The sequence below is a fragment of the Oryctolagus cuniculus genome, chromosome 10 (assembly GCF_051225735.1).
Source record: "Oryctolagus cuniculus isolate XC-2025 breed Fujian yellow rabbit chromosome 10, ASM5122573v1, whole genome shotgun sequence".
NCBI classification, from domain to species: Eukaryota; Metazoa; Chordata; class Mammalia; order Lagomorpha; family Leporidae; genus Oryctolagus; species Oryctolagus cuniculus.
Genome location: NC_142876.1, coordinates 99,047,790 through 99,071,667, shown reverse-complemented (window position 1 = coordinate 99,071,667; position 23,878 = coordinate 99,047,790). Strand labels below are relative to the sequence as shown.

Below are 23,878 nucleotides of genomic sequence, written 5' to 3'. Positions count from 1 at the left end.
CTTTAAAACAAACAGAGAGACAAGGTCCAAAAGAGGAAGATTTACTACAAACGGGGGCAGGGAGTGGCCATGGCCTGGGAGGGACTTAAATAAGGAGGGAGAGCCATCAGGAGCCAGCAGCTTCGGGCGCCGGGGCCCTGCGCAGAGGGATGATGCACACCGAGTTGCGCGCCTCTTTGATCCGCCACCATCGGCCAAGCCTGCACGGACCAGAGGAGGAGCTGAGACCCAGCCCAGTCCCCACCCAGCCGCCCAGCAGGGCTCCCCTGCCCTGTACCCTCACCCCTCAAGAGGCATCACGTACCTGTGTTCCTGCCCGACCCCAGCCACCAGAAAGTCCCCCGTGCTAGAGAACCTGAGGCTGTTGATGAAACCCACCTGAGGAAAGAGGGAGTGTGGTCACACATCAGACGCCGCGTCACGGTCAAGGGCTTGGCCTACCAGGCTGTGCCTCCTGCCGCCTGTTTACCTGGGCCAGCCCTGTACCTGGGGGGCCTGGGGCTCCCCTTTGAGAGATGGGGGAGGCAGGGCACCAGCCTGGCAGGGGTACTGTGGGGACTAGGGAAATGGTGCACACCAAGACTAGCCAGGGTGTGGCCTCGCTCCTGCCAGAGACACCCCTACCATCACCCCCTGCCCAGGTCCTGCGATTTCAACACACAGACATGGGTCCTGCCACCCTCCCCCACGTCACTCCAGTGCGGGAGGTCAAGTCCACATGCCCCAGCCTGGCACGCTCCCTGCACCAGCCATGCAGAACTGGTCACAGCACCAGGCCTCCAGGCCTTTGCCCATGCTGCTGCCTGCCTTGGACCCCAGCCCCCAGGACAGGGCTCAGGACAGGGAGGGGAGCAGAGGGAAGGCAGGGGAGGAGTTCCAGGGGCCAGGAACGCCAGAGGCCCCAGCAGTGTGGCACAGCTGGCTGAGCATTCGCCAGGCCCTACTCACCAGGGGGATGTCACAGAGATGGCTGAGCTGCCGGAAGCCCTCCCCACACTGCCAAAGCCGCACACAGGAGCTGTGGGAGCCTGGGAGACAGGGAGACAGTGAGCAGCCCCAGCCTGGCTTCCTCCCTAGCCCCTCCCCTTCCCTGCCACGCAGGGGGCACCCACCTGTGGCTATGAGGTCTGTGTTGAGAAGCGCTGCCACTGACGACACCCAGAAGGGCTGCTCCAGGCCCGGCTCCCCACGCAGCCCATGGGCATCTCGCTGCACGACGAGGGGCCGCTTCTTGGAAAGGCCCCACAGAGCCACGGAGCTGTGGGCACAGAGGACAGGCAGTGAGGGCCAGGGCAGGACAGACACACACGCAGCCGGGGGAACATGTCCTAGGTCAGCCCAGCTCTCGGCCTTAGTGCCCCTGTCTGTGAAAAGCGGCTACTGGGGCCGGCACTGTGGTGCAGTGGGTAAAGCACTGCCTGCAGTGCCGGCATCCCATATGGACACCTGTTCTAGTCCCGGCTGCTCCTCTTCCGATCCAGCTCTTTGCTATGGCCTGGGAAAGCAGTGGAAGATGGCCCAAGTCCATAGGCCCCTGCACTCTTGTGGGAGACCTGGAAGAAGCTCCTGGCTTCAGCCTGGCCCAGCCCCAGCCATAGCTGCTACTTAGGGAGTGAACCAGCAAATGGAAGACCTCTCTCTCTTTCTCTGCCTGTAACTCTGCCTCTCAAATAATTAAATAAGTATTGGAAAGAGAGAGAGAGAGAAATCAAGGGGGTGGCGCTCACCCGTCGTCTGCACCTGACACCATGTGCTCCTCGTTGATGAGATGGATGCAGTCAATGGAGCCCCTGCAGGAAGGCAGGGTGAGGAGCAGGGCCCGGCCCCGGCCCCGGCCCCGGCCCCAGCCGCGCGGCCCCAGGTGCCCCACAGGCGCCTTACTGGTGGCCGTAGAAGACAAGCTGGGACTCCTCAGGGATCTTCCACACGCGCACCGTCCCGTCCCGGCCCCCCGCCGTCACACAGCACTCCCGGCTCAAGGCGTCCAGGGCGGCCACGGCATCCTGGTGCCCGAAGCTGCGGGGCAGAGCAGAGACGGCTCGGGGTCACGCGGGAACTCCCGCAGGACACGCGCGCCCCTGCCCGGGCACACTCACAGCGTCTCCACGTAGGAGTTCTCCGCCACGTTCCACACCTTCACGGAGCGGTCGTGCGAGGTGCTGTAGAGCTGGTGGGTGCCTCTGCGGAACGCCAGCCCCTAAGGGTGCAGGGACAGGGAGCAAAAGCGAACCTGGAGCACAGCGGGTGACGGAGCTCAGGCCCCGGGAGAAGCCAAGAAGCCCCGTGGAGGCTGCATGGGGCCCGTCCGTGCGGCCCTGCTGCCCTGCGGCACACGCAGACTTCTCAGGGGGCCCCGTCCCTGTGCAGGCTCAGCTGGGGTCTCCCCAGCACCTTCCCCATCCCATAGCTCACTGACCATACCCTCCTGAAGGGCATACCCGCCCCAGGGGCCAGCAGTGAGCCGGCCCAAGCAGCAGGTGCTCTGCCGAGGCCGGCCCAGCTCCTCACCGACACGGCGTCCCGGTGTCCTGTGAAGGTGTACAGGTGCCGGCAGCTCTGGGCCTCCCAGATGAGAATGAGCTTGCTGCGGTCGCCCGAGGCCTGCAGGGGGATGAGGACCGTGGCCACAGCGGTCCCACGGCGCACCCAGGCCTCCGCCTGCCCCAGGGGCCAACCTGGTGGCCACAGCGGTCCCATAGCGCACCCAGGCCTCCGCCTGCCCCAGGGGCCAACCTGGTGGCCACAGCGGTCCCACAGCGCACCCAGGCCTCCGCCTGCCCCAGGGGCCAACCTGGCCTTACCAGGTACTTGCCGTCGGAGGAGATGGCCATGCAAAGGACATGGCTGCTGTGGCCAGGGGGCTGCCCCTCGGCGCCCTTCTTGGCACGAGGAATCACATGCAGCTTCCGTCCGGTCTCCACGCTCCCTGCCACCGGGGAGGGAGAGAGGCTACTGGGTAGGGGAACAGGGCTGGCTGACGGCCCCCTCGAGGGCCAGCAATGGAAAAGCGGCCAGAGAAGAAGTCCAGGCCAGGGGTCACAGGAGCTGGTTCAGCCACTGCGGTCTCTGGACAAGTTCCCCTCCTCTTCTTAAGTGGGGACACTCAGCCCACCCAAAGGGCAGCCAGGAAGCCCACAGAGAAGGGAGCTCCAGGGACTCCATCCCAGGACTCCACAGAGCCCCCGAGTCTTCCAGCCCAATCTCCCACTTGCACTGCCAATTCCCAGTGGGTCGTGGCCCTGCCTCTGCTCACTGGCCCGTGGGCACTGACCGCTCCTAAGCCCCAGGCTGGGTGGAAGCTTCCACCGTGAGTGCAAGCCCGCTTCCAGAGGCTCCTCCGTCAGGGCTCCGTTTGCCAGGACTACTCCCTCTCCCCACACCAGCCCGCCTGGTGGCCCCCGGGCTGCACCCCCGCCCCAGGCAGGCACTCACACTTAATGATGGTGCAGTCTTTGGCAGCGGAGAAGATGGCCGAGTCATCAGGGGTAATGACCAAGCAGGTGATGGAGAGCTGGTGGCCCCGCAAAACCCGAATGTCGGCTGGGGCTGGGGCCTGGACCTGGGCGGGTAGGGCTGGGTCACTGCGGGTGGCGGCACAAAGGCACCACCACTCCCTGCCCCATGCCAACCTTGCCCTACAACCTTGGGCAAAAGGAAAACAGGACCCAGGGCTGCAAAGACCAGACCCTTCCCTGACCCTGTCTGTCCACAATGGTCCGGGGCAAAATCCCACTGCCGCCTGAGTTCCCAGGGGACCTCGTGCCCACCAAGCCCAGTAGAGCCCCCAATTTCTTCCAACCTTATGCGCAGGGGCCGTGTGCACTCACCTCCTTTGCCACTGACTTCTGCAGCCTGCCCCTCTGCTCCAGCTGCGCACAGAGAAGAAAGGTGAGGTCCAGGGAGCAGGGCCAGCCACGGACACCCCCCACTGCCCTCCCCACTCACCACGTCCTCCTTCAGGCGCCCTGCCACCTGGTCCTCCTCAAATGCACGCGCCTCGGCCTTCTCCTCCTCTGTGCGACAGACCAGACCAAGTAAACTGAGGCTCCCTCCCCTCGTCCCATCCCCACCCCACTGCCCGACAGCTGGTCCCAAACGCCGAGGGAAATCCACCCTGCCTCTGTAGAGAGGATAGAGGGTCACGTGGTCTCCTCCTGCCTTTCCTGGTCAGGTCACTCCAGAGCCACGTGCAGGTCTGGCCTGCTCCAGGAAGCCCGTGAGAGTTCCTGGCCATCCCCCGCAGAGCAGTCAGCCCCAGTAGCCCCGGCAGCCCGCAGGACGCCTGTGTCACCCGTCAGGTGGCTCGGGGCCACAGCAGCGGGCGGCAGGCCTGCCCCTCGCCTGGCCAGCACGTGGCTCACCTTGCTGCCTGAGCTGCTCGAGGTAGAGTTTGGCCAAGCGCAGCTTCTTCTCCTGGGCAGTCTCCTCCAGCTCCTCCTCCTCCTCCTCCTCCTCTCTTCTCCTTGGAGCCAGGCTGTGGGCGGGAGGGCGCTGGGTCTGAGGGGCTCAGCATCCGGGCCACCTTGATGCCCTCCCTGCCAGCCCACAGGGCCGGTGGTGCCACGTGCAGAAGACTGAAGGAAGCGACTGACCAGACGGCACCAGACGGGAGGGCCCCTCTCGGAACCCAGCACCAAGGAGAGTAGCGGAAAATCTCTCCTCTCTGGGGCGGAGAGAAGCTTCTACAGGCTTCCCAGAGAAATCAGGCCACACACAAAGGGTCAGCCATCAAAACGGCTTCAGCCTTCTGCACAGCCACAAGACCGAGACGAGGAGCGTCGCGCACAGCAACAGAGAGACACGCTCAGCCCCGCATTGCCGGGCCCCGTCATGCCAGGCTGGGGAACGCCCCGCCGACAAGGATGCTGTCAGACTGCGAGGTGTCCTCCGTCCTCCTTTTGGGAGACAGGGGATGTGCTCCCCAAGCAAGGAGGTGTGGCATGGAGGCGGGGGGGGGGGGGGCGGGGACAACACACAGGCCATCCCTGGGCGACATCTCCCAGACCAGGCAGTGGCCTCAGGCCCAGATCCCAGGGCCCACGACGCACTGCCACGTGCCATTTTTCATCCCGAGGACAAGGGTCCAGGTGAGTCCTAGCTGGCTGGCACTTGGCCTGGCGCTGCTGGAGTTCGTGTTGTCCCCCTCACGCCCCAGTCCCTGGGCCGGCGGAAGACCCGAGCTTCACTCACACACAGGTCCTACTTTGACCTGATTCTGGAAGCTGGAAGACATCCTGGGGACCACGTCCTCTGCGCACAGACCTGCACGTACCCGTCACTCATGACCTCACTCCCGCCCCAGAAGGGACCTCGCAAACTCTCAGGACAGCCAAGGCCAGACCACGCCCCAGATGCCGGGTATCCAGCCTGCCTTTGACCTCTCCCCTGTACAGCCAAGGTCGGGACTTCTACCCAGCAGCCCCAAACGCACTATTCTTGTTCAGGGATTCACGCATGGGAGGCAGAACTCTAAAGGAAAGCAAGGGAAAGACACACTGCAGATTCCATTCACGGGGCATTCGGATAAGACAAAACTCGGGACAGCGGTTAGCGGGGGCCGGGGGTGATGAAATCCACCAGCATCTTCATGATGGCAGCAGCGACACGACCGCGTGTGCCGTCAGAACTCAGAGTTCACTGAGAAAGGTGGGTGTCACTGCATACACATTACACCCAAATGGGGCCTTTAAAACTCTTTTATAATAAAAGAAGAAAACAAATGATTAAGCCAAGTCAGAAATGACAGCTGGGGCTTGTATGTTTCTGCAAATGTTCTAGTTCTGAACCTAAATGGTAGATGCACAGGATTCCAACGCTTTATCATTTCTCTCTCCAACACAAATACACTCTTCTGTATTAACACATTCCACAGTACATCTTTCTTTTTTTTTTTTTTAAAGATTCATTTATTTTACTTGAAAGAGTTACAGAGAGGCAGAGGCAGAGGCAAAAGAGAGAGAGACAAAGGTCTACCATCTGCTGGTTCACTTCCCAAATGGCCACAATGGCTGGGGATGAACCAATCCCAAGCCAGGAGGTTTTTCCAAGTCTCCCATATGGGTACAGGGGCCCAAGGACTTGGGCCATCTTCTGCTGCTTTCCCAGGCCACAGCAGAGAGCTAGATCAGAAGTGGAGCAGCCAGGATGTGAACTGGGGCACATATGGGATGCCAGCACAGCAGACAGTGGCTCTACCCACTATGCCACAGCACCAGCCCCCACAGTACAACTTTTAAAAATACTAGAGGGGGGCCAGCGCTGCGGCTCACTAGGCTAATCCTCTACCTTGCAGCACCGGCACATGGGGCGCCGGATTCTGTCCCGGTTGCCCCTCTTCCAGGCCAGCTCTCTGCTGTGGCCCAGGAGGGCAGTGGAGGATGGCCCAAGTACATGGGCCCTGCACCCCATGGGAGACCAGGCTAAGTGCCTGGCTCCTGCCATCGGATCAGCACGGTGCGCTGGCTGCAGCGGCCATTGGAGGGTGAACCAACAGCAAAGGAAGACCTTTCTCTCTGTCTGTCTCTCTCACTGTCCACTCTGCCTGTAAAAAAAAAAAAAAAAAAAAAAACTAAAAATACTAGAGGGGGCCGGTGCTGCGGCTCACTTGGCTAATCCTCCACCTGCGGCGCCAGCACCCCGGGTTCTAGTCCTAGTTGGGGTGACAGATTCTGTCCTGGTAGCTCCTCTTCCAGTCCAGCTCTCTGCTGTGGCCTGGGAAGGCAGTGGAGGATGGCCCAAGTGCTTGGGCCCTGCATCTGCATGGGAGACCAGGAGGAAGCACCTGGCTACTGGCTTCGGATCGGCGCAGCACGCTGGCCATAGTGGCCATTTAGGGGGTGAACCAACAGAAAAGGAAGACCTTTCTCTCTGTCTCTCTCTTTCTCACTGTCTAACTCTGCCTGTCAAAAAAAAAAAAAAAAAAAAGAAAGAAAGAAAAAAGAAAAGAAAGAAAGAAAAAAGAAAAGAAAGAAAGAAAAAAAAAATACTAGAGGGGCCGTATTTAAAAATACTGGAGTGCCCTGGATGCTCCTCTTCCAATCCAGCTCCCTGCTATGGCCTGGGAAAGCAAGAGATGGCCCAAGTGCTTGGGTCCCTGCACCTGTTTGGGAGATCTGGAAGAAGCTCCTGGGTCCGGGCTTTGGATCAGCCCAATCCCAGCCCCTGCAGGGATTTAAAGAGTGAACCAGCAGATGGAAGACTTCTCTCTCTCCACATATGCCTCTGCCTCTTGTAACTCTTTCAAATAAATAAACCTTTAAAAAATAAGAGGACTAATTAAAAAAAAAATACAAAGACACGCACGGGGGACAGGCATTGTGGCACAGTGGGTTAAGCGGCTGCCTGCAGTGCAGGCATCCCACATGGGCACCAACTGAGTCCCAGCTACTCCACTTCCCATCCAGATCCCTGTCAACATTCCTGGGAAAGTCCTTGGGCCCCTGCCAGCCACGTGCAGACCCGGATGGAGCTCCAGGCTCCTGGCTTTGGACTAGCCTAACCCTGGTCATTGTGGCCACTTGATGAGTGAGCCAGCAGGTGGACAGAAGATCTCTCTACTTCTCTCTCTGTAACTCTTCCTTTCAAACAAATAAATAAATCTTAGAAAGAAAAGCACAGTAAGCTTTCCTGGGAACACGTACTCAATTTCAGAAGCAGACTTTCTAAATCCCACTCAGCAGGAAGGCACCAGGAGCCCCTGGTGCGGCCGTCTGCAGCACCCGCAACACAGCAACCACCCCAACACCTGCGGAGGAGGGGGCTTCCAGCGCCTCCCTGCCTGGATTCTCCCACCGCCCTCTCCACACTCCCGTTCTGCCCCCAGGGTTTTCTCCAAGCCCAGAACAAGAGACTCCTCCTCCTCTCCCAGGCCCTACTTAAAAGTCCTTCCTCTGCTCCCAGAACACAAGGCGGGAAGACACTGGTCCCCTCTTCACCTGTCTGCTCAGCTCCATACCCCGAGCAGCGACGCCAGTGCCTGGCTTGTTAAGGGTCAAGACAGACGAGAAACTGTGAAACTGTGAAAAACACAATCAAGAACCACCGAGCACTCCCCGGGCCTGTCAGTCCAGCCCTGCACTGAACTCCCTGCCATGCATCGGGGAGGCGTCTCCCTGAGCCCTGGGGTCCTCTCCACAGGGACCCCTCAAAAAAGACGGCACTTCAGAGGGTCAGAAATCGGAGGCGCAGCTCTCCCTGGGCTCACTGAGTCTCCCGCACACCGCGGGCCTCAGTTTCCCCTTCCGCTCACCTCTCGCTCTCGGAGTCGCTGGAGATCTCCTCATTCATCTTGCCTCCACCTTTGGACTTGCCCCTGTCCCCCGCAGAGTCTGCCTGGGAATTACAGGACCCTTTCTTTGGTCTGCGGTCCCGAACACCCCGGCACTGACCAAGGGCGCCTCCGGTCCCTCTAACGGCCCGGGACTGGGGAAGGCGTTGCCTCCCGTCCCTGGTCAAGCGCCAGGGTTTCCAGGACTCGGGCCGATAAGGGAAGGACGAGGCTGATTCCGGCCAGGGTCCTGCGCGAAGGGCTGGGGAGGGGCCCGGGTTCGCGTCCCCCGGATGGGACGACTGCTGAGCTGTCCCGGTAGCCGGACGGACCGCAGCTCACCTTTCGGCGTCTTTTGCCGGGGCCAGCACCGGCTCCGCTCCCCAACGCAGACTTTCCCCGCTTCCGAGACGCCGCTGTTGCCGACATGCTGCCTGCCGTGTGTGTTCCAGCGCCCGCTAGAGAACTCACGTGGCAGCTAAGCCCCGGCCTCGCCGCAACACCCGGAGCCTTCATAGGCTTCCACTGTTCGGCAGGCCACGCCCCCCGCGGGGTCCATTGGGCCTTTTGGCCGCTTTGCCACGCCCCTGAGCGCCATTGGATATATCGCTGTGGCCACGCCTCCGAGAGAGCCTATAGCTTCCCGCTCCTGGCTTGAGTAGGAAGCACGCCTGTCCCCGGAGCTTCCGGCCTGAGGCCGGGGAGCATGCGCTCTTCAGCTGGCTGATTTCTCAAGAGGGGGTCGAACCAGAAGCGCTGTCTCTGCGTCCTCTGACCGCTTGGGGGCGCCAGAGATGCGGGATTCCGCGTTCTGGAGCGTGACTCCTCCCTGTTTGGGGTAAACTAATCCGGCGTTAAACTAGTGGGGATCCAAGCAGCCCTAGAGAGACAGTGCCCAAGGTCACTGGGCAGCCGGTGAACACGTGCCGCAGGTCCCAGGCCAGATGAGCAACGCCAAGGCTGCATCAGACCCGTGAGCCTTGGATGTGTCTAGATCAGTGTCCACCCATCTGCAGGAGAGGCCAGAGACCCGAGCCAGCCCCAGGCTCTGATTCATCCCCCTTGTGGCCAAATAGTTGGCATTCTACCCTCCGCCCAGTTCTTCCCCTCTTGTGACTGTTGGGAAGTCTCTGGCTGAGTCATGTCTCAGCTCCTCAAGGGCCACTTAGAAGTGTTCACAGACCTGTGACTGCCTGAGAGAGCCTGCAGCCACCTCCCCCTGTCCCTGCCTCTCTTAGGTGAGTGCCTTGTGGGCCTGCCCACAGGCCTGGGCAGGGCAGGGGTGGGCAGGGCAGGGGTGGAGTAGGACCTGCTTCTGCCCTGCGACAGTGCCAGGCCCCTGATCGAAACCCAAGAATTCTTGACTCCTCGGGTAAGAGGCTTCTGGACCACTGGTCCCAAGCTCTGGGGGACAGATCTGGCCTCAGGAGAGCTGCCCCCTAGAGGCGCTGCCCACCTCCCCACCCCTCCATAGCTCTGGTGAAAGCCCAGCTGGTGGCCAGGGGGAGGGGCAGCCGGTACCCAGACGGTGCTGTGATCCGGGAAGAACCAAGTGGGAGGGAGAGACTTTCACTTTCCCTTTGGCCTCAGGCGCTGTCGGGAAGCTGGGCGGGGGGGGGGGGGGGGGGGCAGCTGCCTCCCTGATGCTGACCAGAGTGGGTGGGCGGGACAGGGCCCTGAGCCTGCACTTGTGCCTGGGAAAGGGGCTATCTGAGGTGCAGAGGCTCGGATGGGATGGGCACAGTGAAGCAGAGAGGGAAGCGGTGGGGGCTCCAGGATGGGGCACGGTAGTGCCATGAGGCCAGGCACCGGGCGGCAGCCAGGGAGGCCTGAGGGTGCCTGCTGTGGCCCAGGACTGTCATATGGCTCCAAAGCGCAAGCCCCCGCCACAGCCTGCAGGCCCCCAGAAGAAGGGGCGCCCGGAGGCAGGCGAGGAAGACAGCTTCCGCTCCACCGCCGAGGCCCTCAGGGCCGCGCCCACAGAGAAGCGCGTGATCCGCGTGGACCCCACCTGTCCACTCCGCCACAACCCCGGGACCCAGGTGAGCCACAGTCCCAGACGCCAGGCTGCCACTTGCTCCCTCCTAAGCACAAACCCTCTCCCCGGGGGAGCCCAGTTCTGCCCTGTGGCTCAAGGCCCCTCAGGGAGCCCCAGAGCCAGGCCATGTCCCCCCGCCCCGAGGTCAGGGCTGTCCCCCATGGGTCCAGTAGGTCACGTGTGCCTGCAGAGCCCCGGCAGGCTCCCCAGGGCCCAGCCACATCCGTCCAGCACTCCCCCAACCCCCACGCCGGGCTTGAGCCTTGTCCTCAGGACTCTGTCCTCTCGGCCAGCACCATGCCCGCCCCATCCGGCCCTTCCTGGACAGACCCTTCTCTGACGCCCAGTGTGGCTGGTCCTTCTGTCCCCATCAGGGCCCACCAGCAGCCCCCACCCCCTCTCGCAGGTGCACGAGGACTACGATTGCACCCTGAACCAGACCAACATCGGGAGCAACAACAACAAGTTCTACATCATGCAGCTGCTGCAGGAGGACGCTGGCTTCGCCTGCTGGAACCGCTGGGGCCGCGTGGTGAGCCGGGGCCACCCCACCCCCACCCCCGCCTTCCTGCCCAGGTCCCCAGGAGGCCATAGCAGCTGCCTGTCCCTGCCTCCCCCTCCAGCCGTCCAGGGCGTGCGCAGCACCAGCCCTCAAGGCTGTCGGTTGCAGGGCGAGACGGACCAGTCGAAGATCAGCCACTTCGAAAGCCTGGCAGATGCCAAGAAGGACTTTGAGAAGAAGTTTCGGGAGAAGACCAAGAACCACTGGGCGGACCGGGACCGCTTTGTGGCCCACCCCGGCAAGTACACGCTCATCGAAGTGCAGGGAGAGGACGAGGCCCAGGAGGCCGTGGTGAAGGTGACGGCCGGGGAGGGCAGGGGGAGGGGCCTGGCTGGGCTCTGTCCCAGACCCGGCCGGTCTGTCCGAGGCCGTGCCCTGCTCCGAGTACGGCCCTGCCCTGCCGCTCCTGCCCACCATGTCCCTCTTCCCAGGTGGATGGAGGCCCAGCGAGGCCCGGGGCTAAGCAGGTGCAGCCCTGCTCCCTGGACCCCGCCACGCAGCAGCTCATCACCAACATCTTCAGCAAGGACATGTTCAAGGACAGCATGGCCCTCATGAACCTGGGTGAGGGGCCAGGGGCCGGGGGGGGGGGGTGGCCAGGGGCCGGGCGGGGCAGGACTGAGGGTCTCCACGCCCTGGCCCCTAGATGTGAAGAAGATGCCCCTGGGAAAGCTGAGCAAGCAGCAGATCGCGCGCGGCTTCGAGGCCTTGGAGGCCCTGGAGGCGGCCCTGAAGGACCCCGGGGACTGCGGCCGGAGCCTGGAGGAGCTGTCCTCCCACTTCTACACCGTCATCCCGCACAACTTCGGCCGTAGCCGGCCCCCTCCCATCAACTCACCGGAGCTGCTGCGGACCAAGAAGGACATGCTTCTGGTGAGGGCGTGGCAGGGGCCACGGGGCAGCAGGCCAGGGGGTGGGGGGACTGCGGGGAAGGCCTACCAGACAGATGGGGTGAGAGTGGCAGGGGCACACACGGGCGGGGTGGCCATGGTCCCAGGTGTGTGGGGGGAGAGGCCAGAGGTCAAGTGGGCAGGCCAGCTGCCAGTGCTCATGGTCCCAGGTGCTGGCAGACATCGAGCTGGCCCAGGCCCTGCAGGCAGCCCCCGAGGAGCGGAGGGTGGAGGAGGTGCCGCACCCGCTGGACCGCGACTACCAGCTTCTCCACTGCCAGCTGCAGCTGCTGGACCCCCAGGCACCAGAGTACCAGGTGTGCTGGGCTCACAGTGGGCACCGCCCCTCTGCCAGCGGCCCCCCTCTGGGCACCTTCTCTCTGTGTTTCCTGGGCCTGGGGGGAAGAGGCGGCTGATCCAGGAGCCACCCCCACACACACACCTGTACCCACTCCTAGCCTCCATCCTCCCCTTTCCCCACAGGTGATCCGCACCTACTTAGAGCAGACTGGCAGCCAGCACAGGTGCCCCACTCTTCAACACATCTGGAAAGTGAACCGAGAAGGGGAGGTGAGGCACAGTCCCCCCCGCCCCCCGCCAGTCACCCTGGCCCTTAGGGAGATAAGCTTAGCCTATCCGGCCCTTAGTGAGCTGCTCAGGGACTCAGAGCCCTTCCCAGCAGGCCGAGTGTGTGTGAGTGTGAGTGCGTGGCACCCAGGGGCCCTGCACCCTTGGATGGCGTGACTCCCACTTCCCACTCCTCCCTGCTCAGGGAGACAGGTTCCAGGCCCACTCCAAGCTGGGGAATCGGAGGCTGTTGTGGCATGGCACCAATGTGGCCGTGGTGGCCGCCATCCTCAGCAGCGGGCTCCGCATCATGCCACACTCCGGCGGCCGCGTGGGCAAAGGCATCTACTTCGCCTCGGAGAACAGCAAGTCGGCGAGCTATGGTGAGACACCTGCTTGGCCCAGCCTGGCCGGGCATGGGGGCACTAAGGGAGACCGGGCCTCATCCTTGCCCACTAGAAACCCCTGCAGATCGGGGGGAGGAGCCTTCGATGCCCAGCAGTCGTCCTGGGGCTTGGGGGCACCCAGCCTGCTGGTCAGGGAGGACTTTCTGGAGGAGGTGATCCAGGTAGGATGAGTGTGCCCAGCAGAACCAGGAGGCACTGGGAGAGGAGTTTCAAGGCAGTGGGGTGGATACAGAGGCGGGGAGACTGCAGCAGATGAGAACATGGCCAGGGGAGCTTGGACCATCCAGGGGGTCTTACCTAGAGCGCAGTGGAAGGCGCAGTTGGACTTGAAACCAGCAGGGTCCTGGTGGCTGCGTGGGGCAGAGGCCAGAGGCTGTAGGCAGGCCGGATGGAGCGAGCAGGGCACACCGTGGAGAGAGGCTCCGAACAAGGGATGGCTGGGGGTGGGAGAGCAGCAGTGAGGTAGCGGAAGGTCAGAGGTGTCTCCAGTGGCTTTTGAGTTTTTGGCTCAGCCCTGGCCACGCCCATCACTGAAGGCCAGCCCCACCCACTCCAGGGCCCAGGATTCGTCCAGGGTGGGGCTCACATTCTGGGGTCTCTGAGGTTGCCCAAGATCATGGGGCCTGGGGAGGGGGCAGGGGAGTCTAAGAAAGCACGGCAAGGTGGGGGCCGTGGATGCCAGTAGCAGACAGCAGAGCAGGCTGCAGTGAGAAGCCCCTCCCCAGGTTTAATCCAGGGGGCCGTGACAGGCCGGGGTGAGAAGGGCAGGCGGGCCAGCAGTGAGGGCGTAAGGTGAGGCAGGAGGAAGCTGGCCGGAGCCGAGGGGACCTGCGGCTGCGGCAGCCACCCAGAGGAGAGCAGCCGAGAGCCGGGCAGGAGCTCCGGGCCGCCCGCCGCTGAGCCTCCGCCTGCCCTGCAGTTACTGGCATGCAGTGCGGGCCCCACTACGTCGGCTACATGTTCCTGGGCGAGGTGGCACTGGGCAGGGAGCACCACATCACCACGGACAGTTCCGGCCTTAAGCGTCCACCCCCTGGCTTCGACAGTGTCATTGCCCGAGGCCACACAGAGCCAGGTGAGCCCCAGGGCACTGACCAGACCTGCGGTGGGGCTGGGATACTGAGACAGGGCACAGGCATGTTCGCAGGGAGGACACAAAGCAGCAGCCTTCCTCACCGTGGACATCCACTGTCCTCCAACAAACACCCCCACCCCGCCCCAGCTCACCAATCGATCCTGGAGGGCTTCAGGGAGAGGTGTCCTTGAAGGAGGAGCAGGCATTCCGCAGAGGGAAGCTGGGGTGTGTGTGTGTGTGTGTGTGTGTGTGTGGCTATTGCAGGCCGGCAGTCCAGCCTGCACCGTGGGGCTCAGGTGGGAGGAGGCAGTCACTGTGGCACAAATGGGGAGCGCAGGGGCCCAGTGACCTTTGCTGTGCCCTGCAGACCCGACCCAGGACACTGAGCTGGAGCTGGATGGCCAGCGAGTGGCGGTGCCACAGGGCCGGCCCGTGCCCTGCCCACAGTTCCGCAGCTCCCACTTCTCCCAGAGCGAGTACCTCATCTACCAGGAGAGCCAGTGTCGCCTGCGCTACCTGCTGGAGATCCACCTCTGAGCTGCCCTCCCTGCGCCCGGGGGCCGGCCAGGGGCTGGCCCGGGGTCTGCAGTCTCCCTGTCCATCTCTGGTGCCCGCACACCACTTCCGTATTTTCCCAAGGATACCGTATGTCATGCACAGAACGCCACCGTGGCCTCACACAGGATACCGCCTGCCTGGCGACCTCCGGCCATCTCCGTTTGCGTAGACCACTCTGAGATGCCCCGCGCGGTGCCTTTGTCAGGATGTGCCGCCGGCCGTGGATGGTGCGTGCCTGTGCGGGTGTGGAGCCATTCACGCAGTCACCAAGCTGTGCCACCGCTCTCGCCGTGCGTCTCACTTCCCCCACCACTGTGACTCCCCACCCCCGCATCTGCCCAGCTCCTCCCCCTCCGACCCCCACCCCACGCCATGAACCCCCGCTCTGCTCTCTGCTCCTAGGAGCCCAGCTTTCTCTGATTCCACATACACGCGAGGTCACATGCTGTTTGTCTCTCTGATTGGCTCATTTCACTTAGCATCCGGTCCTCCAGGCCGCTCCACACAGGGCTGCCTTCGCCGTAAGGGCTGCATCCTGGTCCCTGTGCGCCCCCCCCCCCCCCGCTTCCTTTAGCCCTTCAGCCACCCGCGGATGGATGCACTGGTCGCTTCCCTGTCTTGGCGGCGGTGACTGCGTACAGGTGTCTTTTCGGCCTGCTGATCCCACCGTCTAGCAGCAGCAGGGCGGCTGCATCCACATCGCCCCTTCTTGCCAGGCCCGCCGTGCCCCCAACAGCAGTCTTGCTTCCCTCCAGTCCCTCTTAGCCCTGGCATGGCTCTGGCCACAGGGTCTTGCCCGTGGGGTGGGAGGTTAGTACCGGACACAGAGTGGTAGCCTACCTGACGTGGTTAGAGGGACACAGGCTGAGGGTGGGTGGGGACCCACATCGGCCTGCACCGTCCGCCCTTGCGCAGACTGACAGGTGCAGCCACCGGTGTGGGGAGCAATTCGGACTATACTGTTACTGGAATTAAGACTTATTCTATGCATCTGCTCTCCCACAATATGGCGCTGGGAGAGAAGTAAACAGCTTCCGCACAGCTGCCTCCAGTTCAACTAATAAACTGTAGGACTTGCTATTGATTGGAGGAGAGCAGCGTACTCGGCGTGTGGGCAGCCGAGTTAGGATTGGCGGAGGAGGACTATAAAGGAGGAGAGAGACGGCATGCACCAGGAACATCTAAGGGGAACATCTGAAGGAACACCTGTGCAGCCCCCCAGAGAGCCGGCCGGCGGTGTGCCGCTCCCCTGCGGAAGTGGGGAATGTGGCCAGGGGGAACTGCCCTTCCACGGAGGTGGAAGGGATAGTAGCCAGCCCGGGAAGAACCAGCAGCAAACCCGGGGAGGGCCGAGCAGACGAAAGAACAGCGCAGGGTCCTGTGTCGTTCCTCCACGAAGAGGGGGAGCGACACACCGGGGTAGACCCAACTTCAGGTGTGCACAGGCAGGTGCATTAAGCATAGTGTTCTCTCGTGCCAGCCTCTGCTCGGCTGTCACAGCTGCGCCAGGCCCGGGCCTCTGCCCTCTCCGTGAGGAGACCCAGCACACGGCGCCCCTGTGGTTTGATGTGGCTCACATGCACCCCTACCCCACCTGGGCACCATCACCTGCTCCTCATAATCGAGTCTTCCAGGGGACCCTCTCCATCACTGGGGGACCTGTCTGGTGATCCGTGTTTGCATTTGAGAGGGCAGAGAGAGATACCAATAGATAAAAAGTGGGTGCTCCCACCCACTGGTTCATTCCCCAAATGCCTGCAATGGTCAGGGCTGGGCTGGGCCGGAGCCCGGAGCCAGGAATCCAAGCCAGGTGTCCCACATGGGAGGCAGGGATGGAAGTACCTGCACTGGGGTCTGCATTGGCAGGAGGCTGAGTCAGGAGCTGGAGTGGGGCACTGAACCCCAGTACTCTGATGGGAGGTGTGGGTGACCGCCCTGGCTTCTTAGCCACTTGACCAAACACCTGCTTCTCACCAGGTGACTCTCTGTTTTGGCCAAGACGTTGCCAGGGCAGAAGAGCTTCCCTGCATGTCTTCTGTCTGAGCCTAACAAACAAATTCAGCATACAGCAGAGGAGCCCGGCTGGGCACACGCGAGGAGGCTGCCCGGGCGGGAAACCAGCTGTCACCCCCGGTGATCTGCCACGGACGAGGGGTGTCGCTGCCGCCAAGCAGGCTGGGATCCAGCCTGGGCTCACACCTCCACTTAGCTCATCTCTGTCTCCTTCCCTCTGAAAACTTTCCCAGCCTTTTTTTCGTCCCTTGCTGTGACGTCCGTGACAGTCTGGCAGAGCAAGGCTGGCTGTCCTGTGCGGTGTGTCTTGGCCTGGGTTCAATGTCTCCTCGTGACTGATTCGGGTATGGCTCGGACAGGAGCTGGACATAAGTGTCGCGCCCTGGGTGAACTGCAGCGAGAGCCCGGGTCCCGTCTTGCTGATGCCCCTTCACTAAAGCGGCTGCCGGTGTTTCTCCACCGTCAAGCTGCCCCCCTAATCTTGTGATGAACCAGTGACCCGTGGGGAGACTCGGTGAGCTCGTCCGCTCCACCCATGAGCCTTAGCACCCATTAATGCGATTTATCTGAATCAGTTTTTGCTGAGATGCTTGCAAATGAGTTATCTAATCTCACCGTTTTTATATTGACTAATTAATATGCTGCTTTATTTATTATTGATGTAGATCCATGGATTCCTTTTTCATTCAGTGGGTGATAATTCATCACAGTCACTACTTGATTCCCAAGTTATCCAAGATTTCACCAAAACAAGGGGGGCCCATTCTGTGGTTCCCGTCTTTGTTTGCGCACCTCCTCTCCCTGCCTCACACGCTGCTCCAGGCTCATCTCGTACAAACCTAGAATCTGCCGTTTCTCCAAGGAGCCCTGGAGCAGGACAAGGTGTTTGAAATCAAGATCTGGCAGCAGATGGGATTTTTTTCTTTACTTGAAAAGCAAAGTGATACGTGCATAGAGGGAGAAACACACACAGAGAGGGAGAGAGAGGGAGGGAAGGAGGGAGAGAGGGGGAGGGGAGGAGAGGGGGAGAGAGAGAGAGAGAGAGAGAGAGATAACGAACGTGCACGGTTCTATCGGCTGGTTCACTACCTAAGTGGCTGTGATGGCCAGGGCTGGGCCAGGCTGGAGCCAGGCCAGGATGGCTCCCTCTCCCTCCTCTCCTCTCCTCCCCTCCCCCTCCCCCTCCCGGACTCCCACGTGGGTGCAGGGGTCCAACCAGTTGGGCCATCTTCTGTTGCCTTCCCAGGCCATTAGCAGGAAGCTGGATTGGAAGTGGAGTGTCCAGGAAGGACTCACACCAGTGCTGAACACGCTGTGCCACAATGCCAGCCCCTTGGCTGATCGCTATTCTTCAGGGTGGTTTCGTTATTCATCCAAAACACATCTAGGTCCATTTGTTTTTAAAGATTTATTTATTTACTTGAAAGTCAGAGTTACAGAGAGAGAGGAGAGGCAGAGAGAAACAGAGAGGTCTTCCATCCACTGGTTCACTCCTCAGATGGCCACAACGGCCAGAGCTGCGCCGATCTGAAGCCAGGAGCCAGGAGCTTCTTCCGGGTCTCCCACGGGGGTGCAGGGGCTCGAGGACTTGGGCCATCTTCTACTGTTTCCCCAGGCCATAGCAGAGAGCTGGATTGGAAGTGGAGCAGCTGGGACTCGAACTGGCGCCCATATGGGATGCTGGTACCGCAGGTGGCGGCTTTACCCACTGCGCCACAGCACCGGCCCGGTCCATTGTTTTTGTTTATATTCACTTTCAGTTGTTGTTGTTTTTGTTTGTTTGTTTGACAGGCAGAGTTAGACAGTGAGAGAGACAGAGAGAAAGGTCCTCCTTTTCTGTTGGTTCATCCCCCAAGTGGCCGCTACAGCCGGTGCGCTGCGGCCAGCGCACTGTGCTAATCCGAAGCCAGGAACCAGGTGCTTCCTCCTGGTCTCCCATGCGGGTGCAGGGCCCAAGCACTTGGGCCATCCTCCACCGCACTCCCAGGCCACAGCAGAGAGCTGGACTGGAAGAGGAGCAACCGAGACAGAACCGGCGCCCCAACTAGGACTAGAACCCAGGGTGCCGGCACCGCAGGTAGAGGATTAGCCTAGTGAGCCACGGCACCGACCCAGTCTTTCTTCATCTTTGTTAATTTCTTGTTTTCAACATGGAGAACATCAACATAGTTCCCCAAAGCCTACACTGGGCTGGGCTCTGCTCTACATCCGGCTTCCTGCTAATACGCACACTGGGAAGCAGGAGACGACGGCTCAGTGACAGGGTCACAGCCTGGCCCGACCCTGGCTGTTGTGAGCATCTGGGAAGTGAATGGGAGCTTGTGTGTGCGTGTGTGTGTGTGCGTGTGCGTCTGCCTTTCTGATAGATTCCGTAAACTAAGGCGTACAGAGGGTGTGAACCCTACAAAGTGAGCTCAGAAGAGGGCCCCTAGTCCTCACTGCACTCCCACTCACCTGTGGCCAGGGGCCGGCGTCATCAGCTCTGCTTTATCCTTCCTGTGTTGCTTTGGAAAATACATTTTTTATCACACACATGCGTTTTCATTTTTCCTTTCTTTTTATGCATTGGGAGGGAGCGTGCATGCTCCCACCCTCCAGAGACACACACCCCCGCCCCCGCCCCCACTGTACACTTCTTGCTCTCCCACACGGCCCTGCTGAGTTCTCCCCAGCCCTGGGGGTCCAGAGGCTGCCACAGGCTGGCAGGGAGAAGAGGAAGGAGGAGGTGGCCCTCCCCCATCCTCTGAAGCCAGACTTCAAAAGTCCTCCATCACCTCCCACAGGCAAATGCCCAAGTTCAAGGTGCGGCCGAGAACAGGGAGGGGTGCCTGTGTGGGCAGAGCTCTGGGAAGCAGGGGACCTGTGTGCACTGGGCTACATTCCTGCCCTCTCTGCTCCGTGTGCTCATCTGAGCAACGGAGAATTGGATGGGGCCCTTCAAGTTCCAGCACGAAACGCGTCAAGCCCGAGCCCACGCTGTCCGTGCGCCTGTGGTCGGTTCTAGGGGCAGGGGCCCAAGCGACACCCAGCAAGGTCCCTGCCCTCGGAGAGCTCGCACTCGTAACATAAGAGCCTCTAGGCAAACACTGACACAGATGTGACATAAAATCTCAGGAAAATGCCAGGAAGAACAAGGCAGGGCCCGAGCGTTAGCGTGAGGGGGAAGCAGGACAGCTTTAGGACAGGGGCTTGGCGAGGGCCTCCCTGCGACGAGCTGACGTAAGTGCAGGAGCAACCCACAGACAGACCCAAGGATGGGTTTTCTATCAGAGGACACAGCAAGTGCAAAGGGCCTGTGGTGTGAAGTGGCTTGACAGGTGAGAGGGACAGCAAGTGATGACTGAGGCACAGATGAGGGGGAGCTGATGAGTCTGGGAAGCTCTGGCGGGGCTGACTGACAGCAGGGTCACGACCTGACCCGACCCACTTGGGCTGCTGCGTGTGAGTGGGCTGCAGGGCGTGTGCCAGTCAAGATCCAGACCCCACGGGGAATCTGACAGAGGGAGAGAAGTGAATGACCAGGGCCAGCACTGCAGTGTAGCAGGTAAAGCCGCCACCTGCAGTGCCAGCATCCCATATGGGTGCTGGTTCAAGTCCCGGCTGCTCCATTTTCTTTCGATCCAGCTCTCTGCTATGGCCTGGGAAAGCAGTGGAAGATGGCCCAAGTCCTTGGGCCCCTGCACCCGCGTGGGAAACCTGGAAGAAGCTCCTGGCTCTTGGCTTCGGATTGGCACAGCTCTGTCCATTGTGGCCAATTGGGGAGAGAACCAGCACGTGGAAGATCTCTCTCTCTCTCTTTCTGCCTCTCTCTCTCTCTGTGTAACTCTTTCAAATAAATCTTATTAAAAAAAAAAAAAAAGAAGTGAATGACCAACCTGGATGGGCACAAAGACGAGCGACAGCAGGAGTCCCTACCTGCAGCCGAGGGACAACGGAGGGAGGGGGTGTTCTGATGCCCAGAGGCCAGGGCCGTCCTCCAGGAGACCCAAACACACAGGAGCTGCGGGGAGGGAGCCAGGGCTATGCAGAGACAGGCTGCCTTTCAGCACACGGCCGCACGGCCCCACAACCCCAGGCTGCACAAGCGAGGACAACCTTGCTCCTCCCAGCCCCAAGTCTTCTTCTAGTAACTTCCATTAGCTGAACACCCCCAAAGCCAGTGGTCAAGGTGGTCTGAGAGGCAGGTGTTTGGCTTGCTGACGAAGGCACTGCTGGAGACACCTGCACCCACTCCCAAGTGCCTGGGTTCACGCCTCAGCTCTCCTCCCAACTCCAGCTTCCTGCTCGCGCATACTCTGGGAGACAGCAGAGGATGACTCAAGCGACTGGGTCCCTGTGACCCATGAGAGACTGCATGGCATTCCTGTCTCCTGGTTCCGGCCTGGCCCGGCCCCAGCTGTCAGCTGGCACATGGGGAGTGAATCAGCAGATGGAAGATCTCTGTCCCTCTGTCTCTCTGCCTTGCAACATTTTTTTAATTAAAACAAATAAACATAAGGCATGTGGGCAGATCAGTTCTCAGGAAGGGTGGGAAATGAATTTCAGAGCAAACAGGAGAAAATGGGAGCAGGAAGCCAGAGGGCGCAGCAAAGTCCCGGTGAAAGACGGCGTGGCCGGGCCCGGGACGTGGTGTCAGTGCTGGACTCCGAAGAGCCTGGTGGGTTGGAGATGGAGCCTGGGGACAAGGAAGGCACCTCGAGATGGCACTGGCTTAGCTGGCGAAGACTCTGGGAGGGGCCGGTTGGGGAGGGGTCAAGAGTCATGGTTCTGTTTTGGACACAGGACGTTTAAGACGTCCAGCAGTGGAAGTACCAGGGGAGATGTCAACAAGGCAGCTGAGACCCAAATCTGGGGTTCAAGGCAGAAGGAAGTTCAGGCGCAAACGTGAGCAATCAGGGTAGAGGTGGGGGTTTGCTAGGGAACTGGGCAACTTCACAGGGAGTCACGTGTCCCACTGCAGTCTCGCGTCTCTCCCTGAATCAGCTACTCAGGCTGGGAGCAGACGCTGTGCACTGATTGGCCAGGACTGATTGCCTAAGTGGGAAAATGAGGGGTGGGAACTTGCTCACCCAAAACGCATGTCCTAAGAATCAGGGAGGGGTGGGTTCCTAGAGGAAAGTGAGGGTGCTTCTGTCGGGAGTGCACTTGTTTGCCAGCAGCAAAAACAAACCAACCAAAACAGCCACAGCCCACAGGTACCTGCTTATGCACCCACTGCTATGCAGTTAACACCGGCTGGGCACCTGCTGGCCAGGCTGTGACCTCCCAGCCTCCCTTCTTGCTGAGAGAACTCGCCCTCCTGGGCTAGCTCATGGCTGGTCTTGCGGCCCCCGCTCACGTCCCACCTCCAGAACCTGGGTTTCCCTTCAGCACTAGGACTAACTGAGGCTATTACCCCCACGGATGGGGATGCGGGACAGCAGACGGGGGCCACCGCCCAGATGCAGGACAGGGTGTGGCTGCCTCCAAAGCCCACACTCGACCATCTCCCCAGCCCCCCAAGCGCTGTCACAGCACAGCTTCTAGCCTCCGGCTGGCAGCTGCTAGGACCCAGGGGGCTGGCGCCAGGCCCTGCCCCTCCCTTGCCAGCTCTGTGCATCTCCAGAGGGCACCATCAAAGTGACAGCCAGTGCCATCTCCGGCAAAGGCCGGGCTGCTGGAGCTGGGCTGGGGCGGGGGCCAGAGCCAGCAGGCTCAGCCTTGCACCTCTCCATGGGGCCGGCCAAACATCCCAGAAGATGGCAGCCTGGGCAACGGAGCCACCTCCCCCACAGCCTATGAGGTGAGGGGCCGGAGGGGCGAGGGGCAGGAGATGGGAACCCCGGAGCTGGAGACCCCCATTTAGCTCTCTGCATCCCAGCACAGGGTGAAGCCTGGGCGTGCAGATGGCCAACAGCACGGGACTGACCGGCGCAGAAGTCGCAGGCTCGGTGGGGTTGATCCTGGCGGCTATCGTAGAGGTGGGGGCCCTGCTGGGCAACGGCGCGCTGCTGGTGGTGGTGCTGCGCACGCCTGGCTTGAGCGACGCGCTCTACCTGGCGCACCTGTGCGTCGTGGACCTGCTGGCAGCCGCCTCCATCATGCCGCTGGGCCTGCTGGCCGCACCCCCGCCAGGCCTGGGCCGCATGCGCCTGGGCCCCGCGCCTTGCCGCGCCGTGCGCTTCCTGTCCGCCGCGCTGCTTCCGGCCTGCACGCTCGGCGTGGCCGCCCTCGGCCTGGCGCGCTACCGCCTCATCGTGCACCCGCTGCGGCCAGGCGCGCGGCCGCCGCCCGCGCTGGTGCTCACCGCGGTGTGGGCCGCGGCCGGGCTGCTGGGCGCGCTCTCCTTGCTCGGGCCGCCGCCCGCGCCGCCCCCGGCCCCGGCCCGCTGCTCGGTCCTGGCTGGAGGGCTGGGGCCCTTCCGGCCGCTCTGGGCGTCGCTGGCCTTCGCGCTGCCGGCCCTCCTGCTGCTCGGTGCCTACGGCGGCATCTTCCTCGTGGCACGCCGCGCCGCCCTCCGGCCCCCACGGCCCGCGCGCGAGGCCCGGCTGCGCTCCGATTCGCTGGACAGCCGCCTCTCCATCCTGCCGCCCCTCCGGCCTCGCCTGCCCGGGGGCAAGGCGGCCCTGGCTCCGGCGCTGGCCGTGGGCCAGTTTGCAGCCTGCTGGCTGCCTTACGGCTGCGCGTGCCTGGCGCCCGCAGCGCGGGCCGCAGAAGCCGAGGCGGCCGTCACCTGGGTTGCCTACTCGGCCTTCGCGGCGCACCCCTTCCTCTATGGTCTGCTGCAGCGCCCCGTGCGCTCGGCGCTGGGCCGCCTCACTCGCCGCGCGCTGCCCCGGCCCCCGCGGGCCTGCCCTCCGCGGGCCTGGCCCCCGCGGGCGCTCCTGCGGCGCCTCCGGCGACCCCGCCAGAGCCCTGCCCCAGGCCCCTCGGAGGCACCAGAGCAGGTGCCCTAGTGAGCAAGAGGGTGGAGCCGGGCCACCTGAGCGCTCTCTCTTGAGCCTTGAGCCGGAGGCTAGGGGCCCAGCCAGCCCCGCGGCACAGGTAGGCACAGGTAGCCGGGGTGCCTGCTGGGACTTGTGACCATAAAGGAGGAAAGCTGTCGGTAGCCTGGTGAGGCTGAGGCTTCCAAGAGCCTGGAACCCCGGGTTCTGGGCCCAACACTGCATGGTAGGTGTGCACAGACCTACCTCGCCTCAGGCCTCAGTTTCCCCCTATACCCTGCGCTGTCCCCCAAGGTCCTGCAGTGTGGGCTGTTAAACTCAAGGAAGGCCCCAGGCCCAGGAAGGAGAAGTGCGGAGTCCAGAGAAGAGGACCTAAGAGCTCACAACCAAAGTGAGGGCAGAGCAGGGTCGGACTTGACAGCCACAGCAGGAGCAACCAGTGGCGAGACACTCAGAAGGACTTCCCAGACGTCAGCACCAAGGAGAGACTGGACAAAGCTACTGAGCTGCTTTCATCTGTTCTAAAGAGCCCAGGAAACAACTGGATCCATTTGGTGCTGGAAGCAGGAAGCTGGACAC

The 23,878-nt window shown here is 61.9% G+C and overlaps 3 protein-coding genes and 1 long non-coding RNA gene across 10 annotated transcripts; 2 read left to right on the top strand and 2 right to left on the bottom strand.

Annotated features, from left to right (window-relative positions):
- Positions 1-25: 25 nt before the first annotated feature.
- RRP9 (ribosomal RNA processing 9, U3 small nucleolar RNA binding protein) lies at positions 26-9,095 on the bottom strand. The gene is made up of 15 exons (XM_002713229.6): positions 8,609-9,095; positions 8,249-8,331; positions 4,362-4,474; positions 3,946-4,013; positions 3,828-3,869; positions 3,433-3,559; positions 2,802-2,926; positions 2,509-2,601; positions 2,097-2,197; positions 1,882-2,016; positions 1,728-1,790; positions 1,113-1,258; positions 949-1,028; positions 305-378; positions 26-200 (listed from the first exon to the last, which is right to left on the bottom strand). Exons 1-15 carry the CDS (start codon positions 8,780-8,782, stop codon positions 107-109), a joined length of 1,518 nt encoding a protein of 505 aa, XP_002713275.4. The 5' UTR covers positions 8,783-9,095; the 3' UTR covers positions 26-106.
- Positions 9,096-9,194: 99 nt separating this feature from the next.
- PARP3 (poly(ADP-ribose) polymerase family member 3) lies at positions 9,195-14,809 on the top strand. 6 transcript variants are annotated; one of them, XM_008260744.5, is made up of 11 exons: positions 9,195-9,504; positions 10,120-10,308; positions 10,711-10,836; positions 10,975-11,163; positions 11,298-11,430; positions 11,513-11,739; positions 11,927-12,073; positions 12,240-12,326; positions 12,529-12,706; positions 13,650-13,805; positions 14,173-14,809. In XM_008260744.5, the coding sequence occupies exons 2-11, from the start codon at positions 10,129-10,131 to the stop codon at positions 14,340-14,342; spliced, it is 1,593 nt and encodes a 530-aa protein (XP_008258966.1). In that variant the 5' UTR covers positions 9,195-9,504; positions 10,120-10,128; the 3' UTR covers positions 14,343-14,809. The 6 variants fall into 6 exon arrangements, with proteins under 6 accessions (XP_008258966.1, XP_089161683.1, XP_089161684.1 ...); XM_089305558.1 differs by having other exon boundaries at positions 9,379-9,504; positions 10,679-10,836; XM_051851586.3 differs by having other exon boundaries at positions 9,502-9,638.
- On the bottom strand, positions 14,368-22,417 carry LOC149124359 (uncharacterized). Of its 2 annotated transcripts, none has more exons than XR_016214309.1 (2): positions 22,285-22,417; positions 14,368-14,598 (listed from the first exon to the last, which is right to left on the bottom strand). It is a non-coding gene; the product is annotated as an uncharacterized LOC149124359 (long non-coding RNA). The 2 variants fall into 2 exon arrangements; XR_016214310.1 differs by lacking the exon at positions 22,285-22,417 and adding an exon at positions 15,204-15,319.
- On the top strand, positions 22,020-23,863 carry GPR62 (G protein-coupled receptor 62). Its single transcript, XM_008260750.5, has 2 exons — positions 22,020-22,158; positions 22,222-23,863. Exon 2 carries the CDS (start codon positions 22,262-22,264, stop codon positions 23,309-23,311), a length of 1,050 nt encoding a protein of 349 aa, XP_008258972.3. The 5' UTR covers positions 22,020-22,158; positions 22,222-22,261; the 3' UTR covers positions 23,312-23,863.
- The last annotated feature ends 15 nt before the right edge of the window (positions 23,864-23,878 follow it).

Coding starts and splice junctions, on each gene's coding strand:
- PARP3 (XM_051851585.3), top strand. CDS start 10,044: ATGGGGCACGGTAGTGCCATGAGGCCAGGCACCGGGCGGCAGCCAGGG. Junction 11,164..11,297: donor CCCAGGAGGCCGTGGTGAAG/GTGACGGCCGGG, acceptor CCCTCTTCCCAG/GTGGATGGAGGCCCAGCGAG. Junction 12,074..12,239: donor CCCAGGCACCAGAGTACCAG/GTGTGCTGGGCT, acceptor CTTTCCCCACAG/GTGATCCGCACCTACTTAGA.
- RRP9 (XM_002713229.6), bottom strand. CDS start 8,782: ATGAAGGCTCCGGGTGTTGCGGCGAGGCCGGGGCTTAGCTGCCACGTG. Junction 2,927..3,432: donor AGACTGCACCATCATTAAGT/GTGAGTGCCTGC, acceptor CCCCGGTGGCAG/GGAGCGTGGAGACCGGACGG. Junction 1,791..1,881: donor CTTGTCTTCTACGGCCACCA/GTAAGGCGCCTG, acceptor GCCTTCCTGCAG/GGGCTCCATTGACTGCATCC.
- GPR62 (XM_008260750.5), top strand. CDS start 22,262: ATGGCCAACAGCACGGGACTGACCGGCGCAGAAGTCGCAGGCTCGGTG.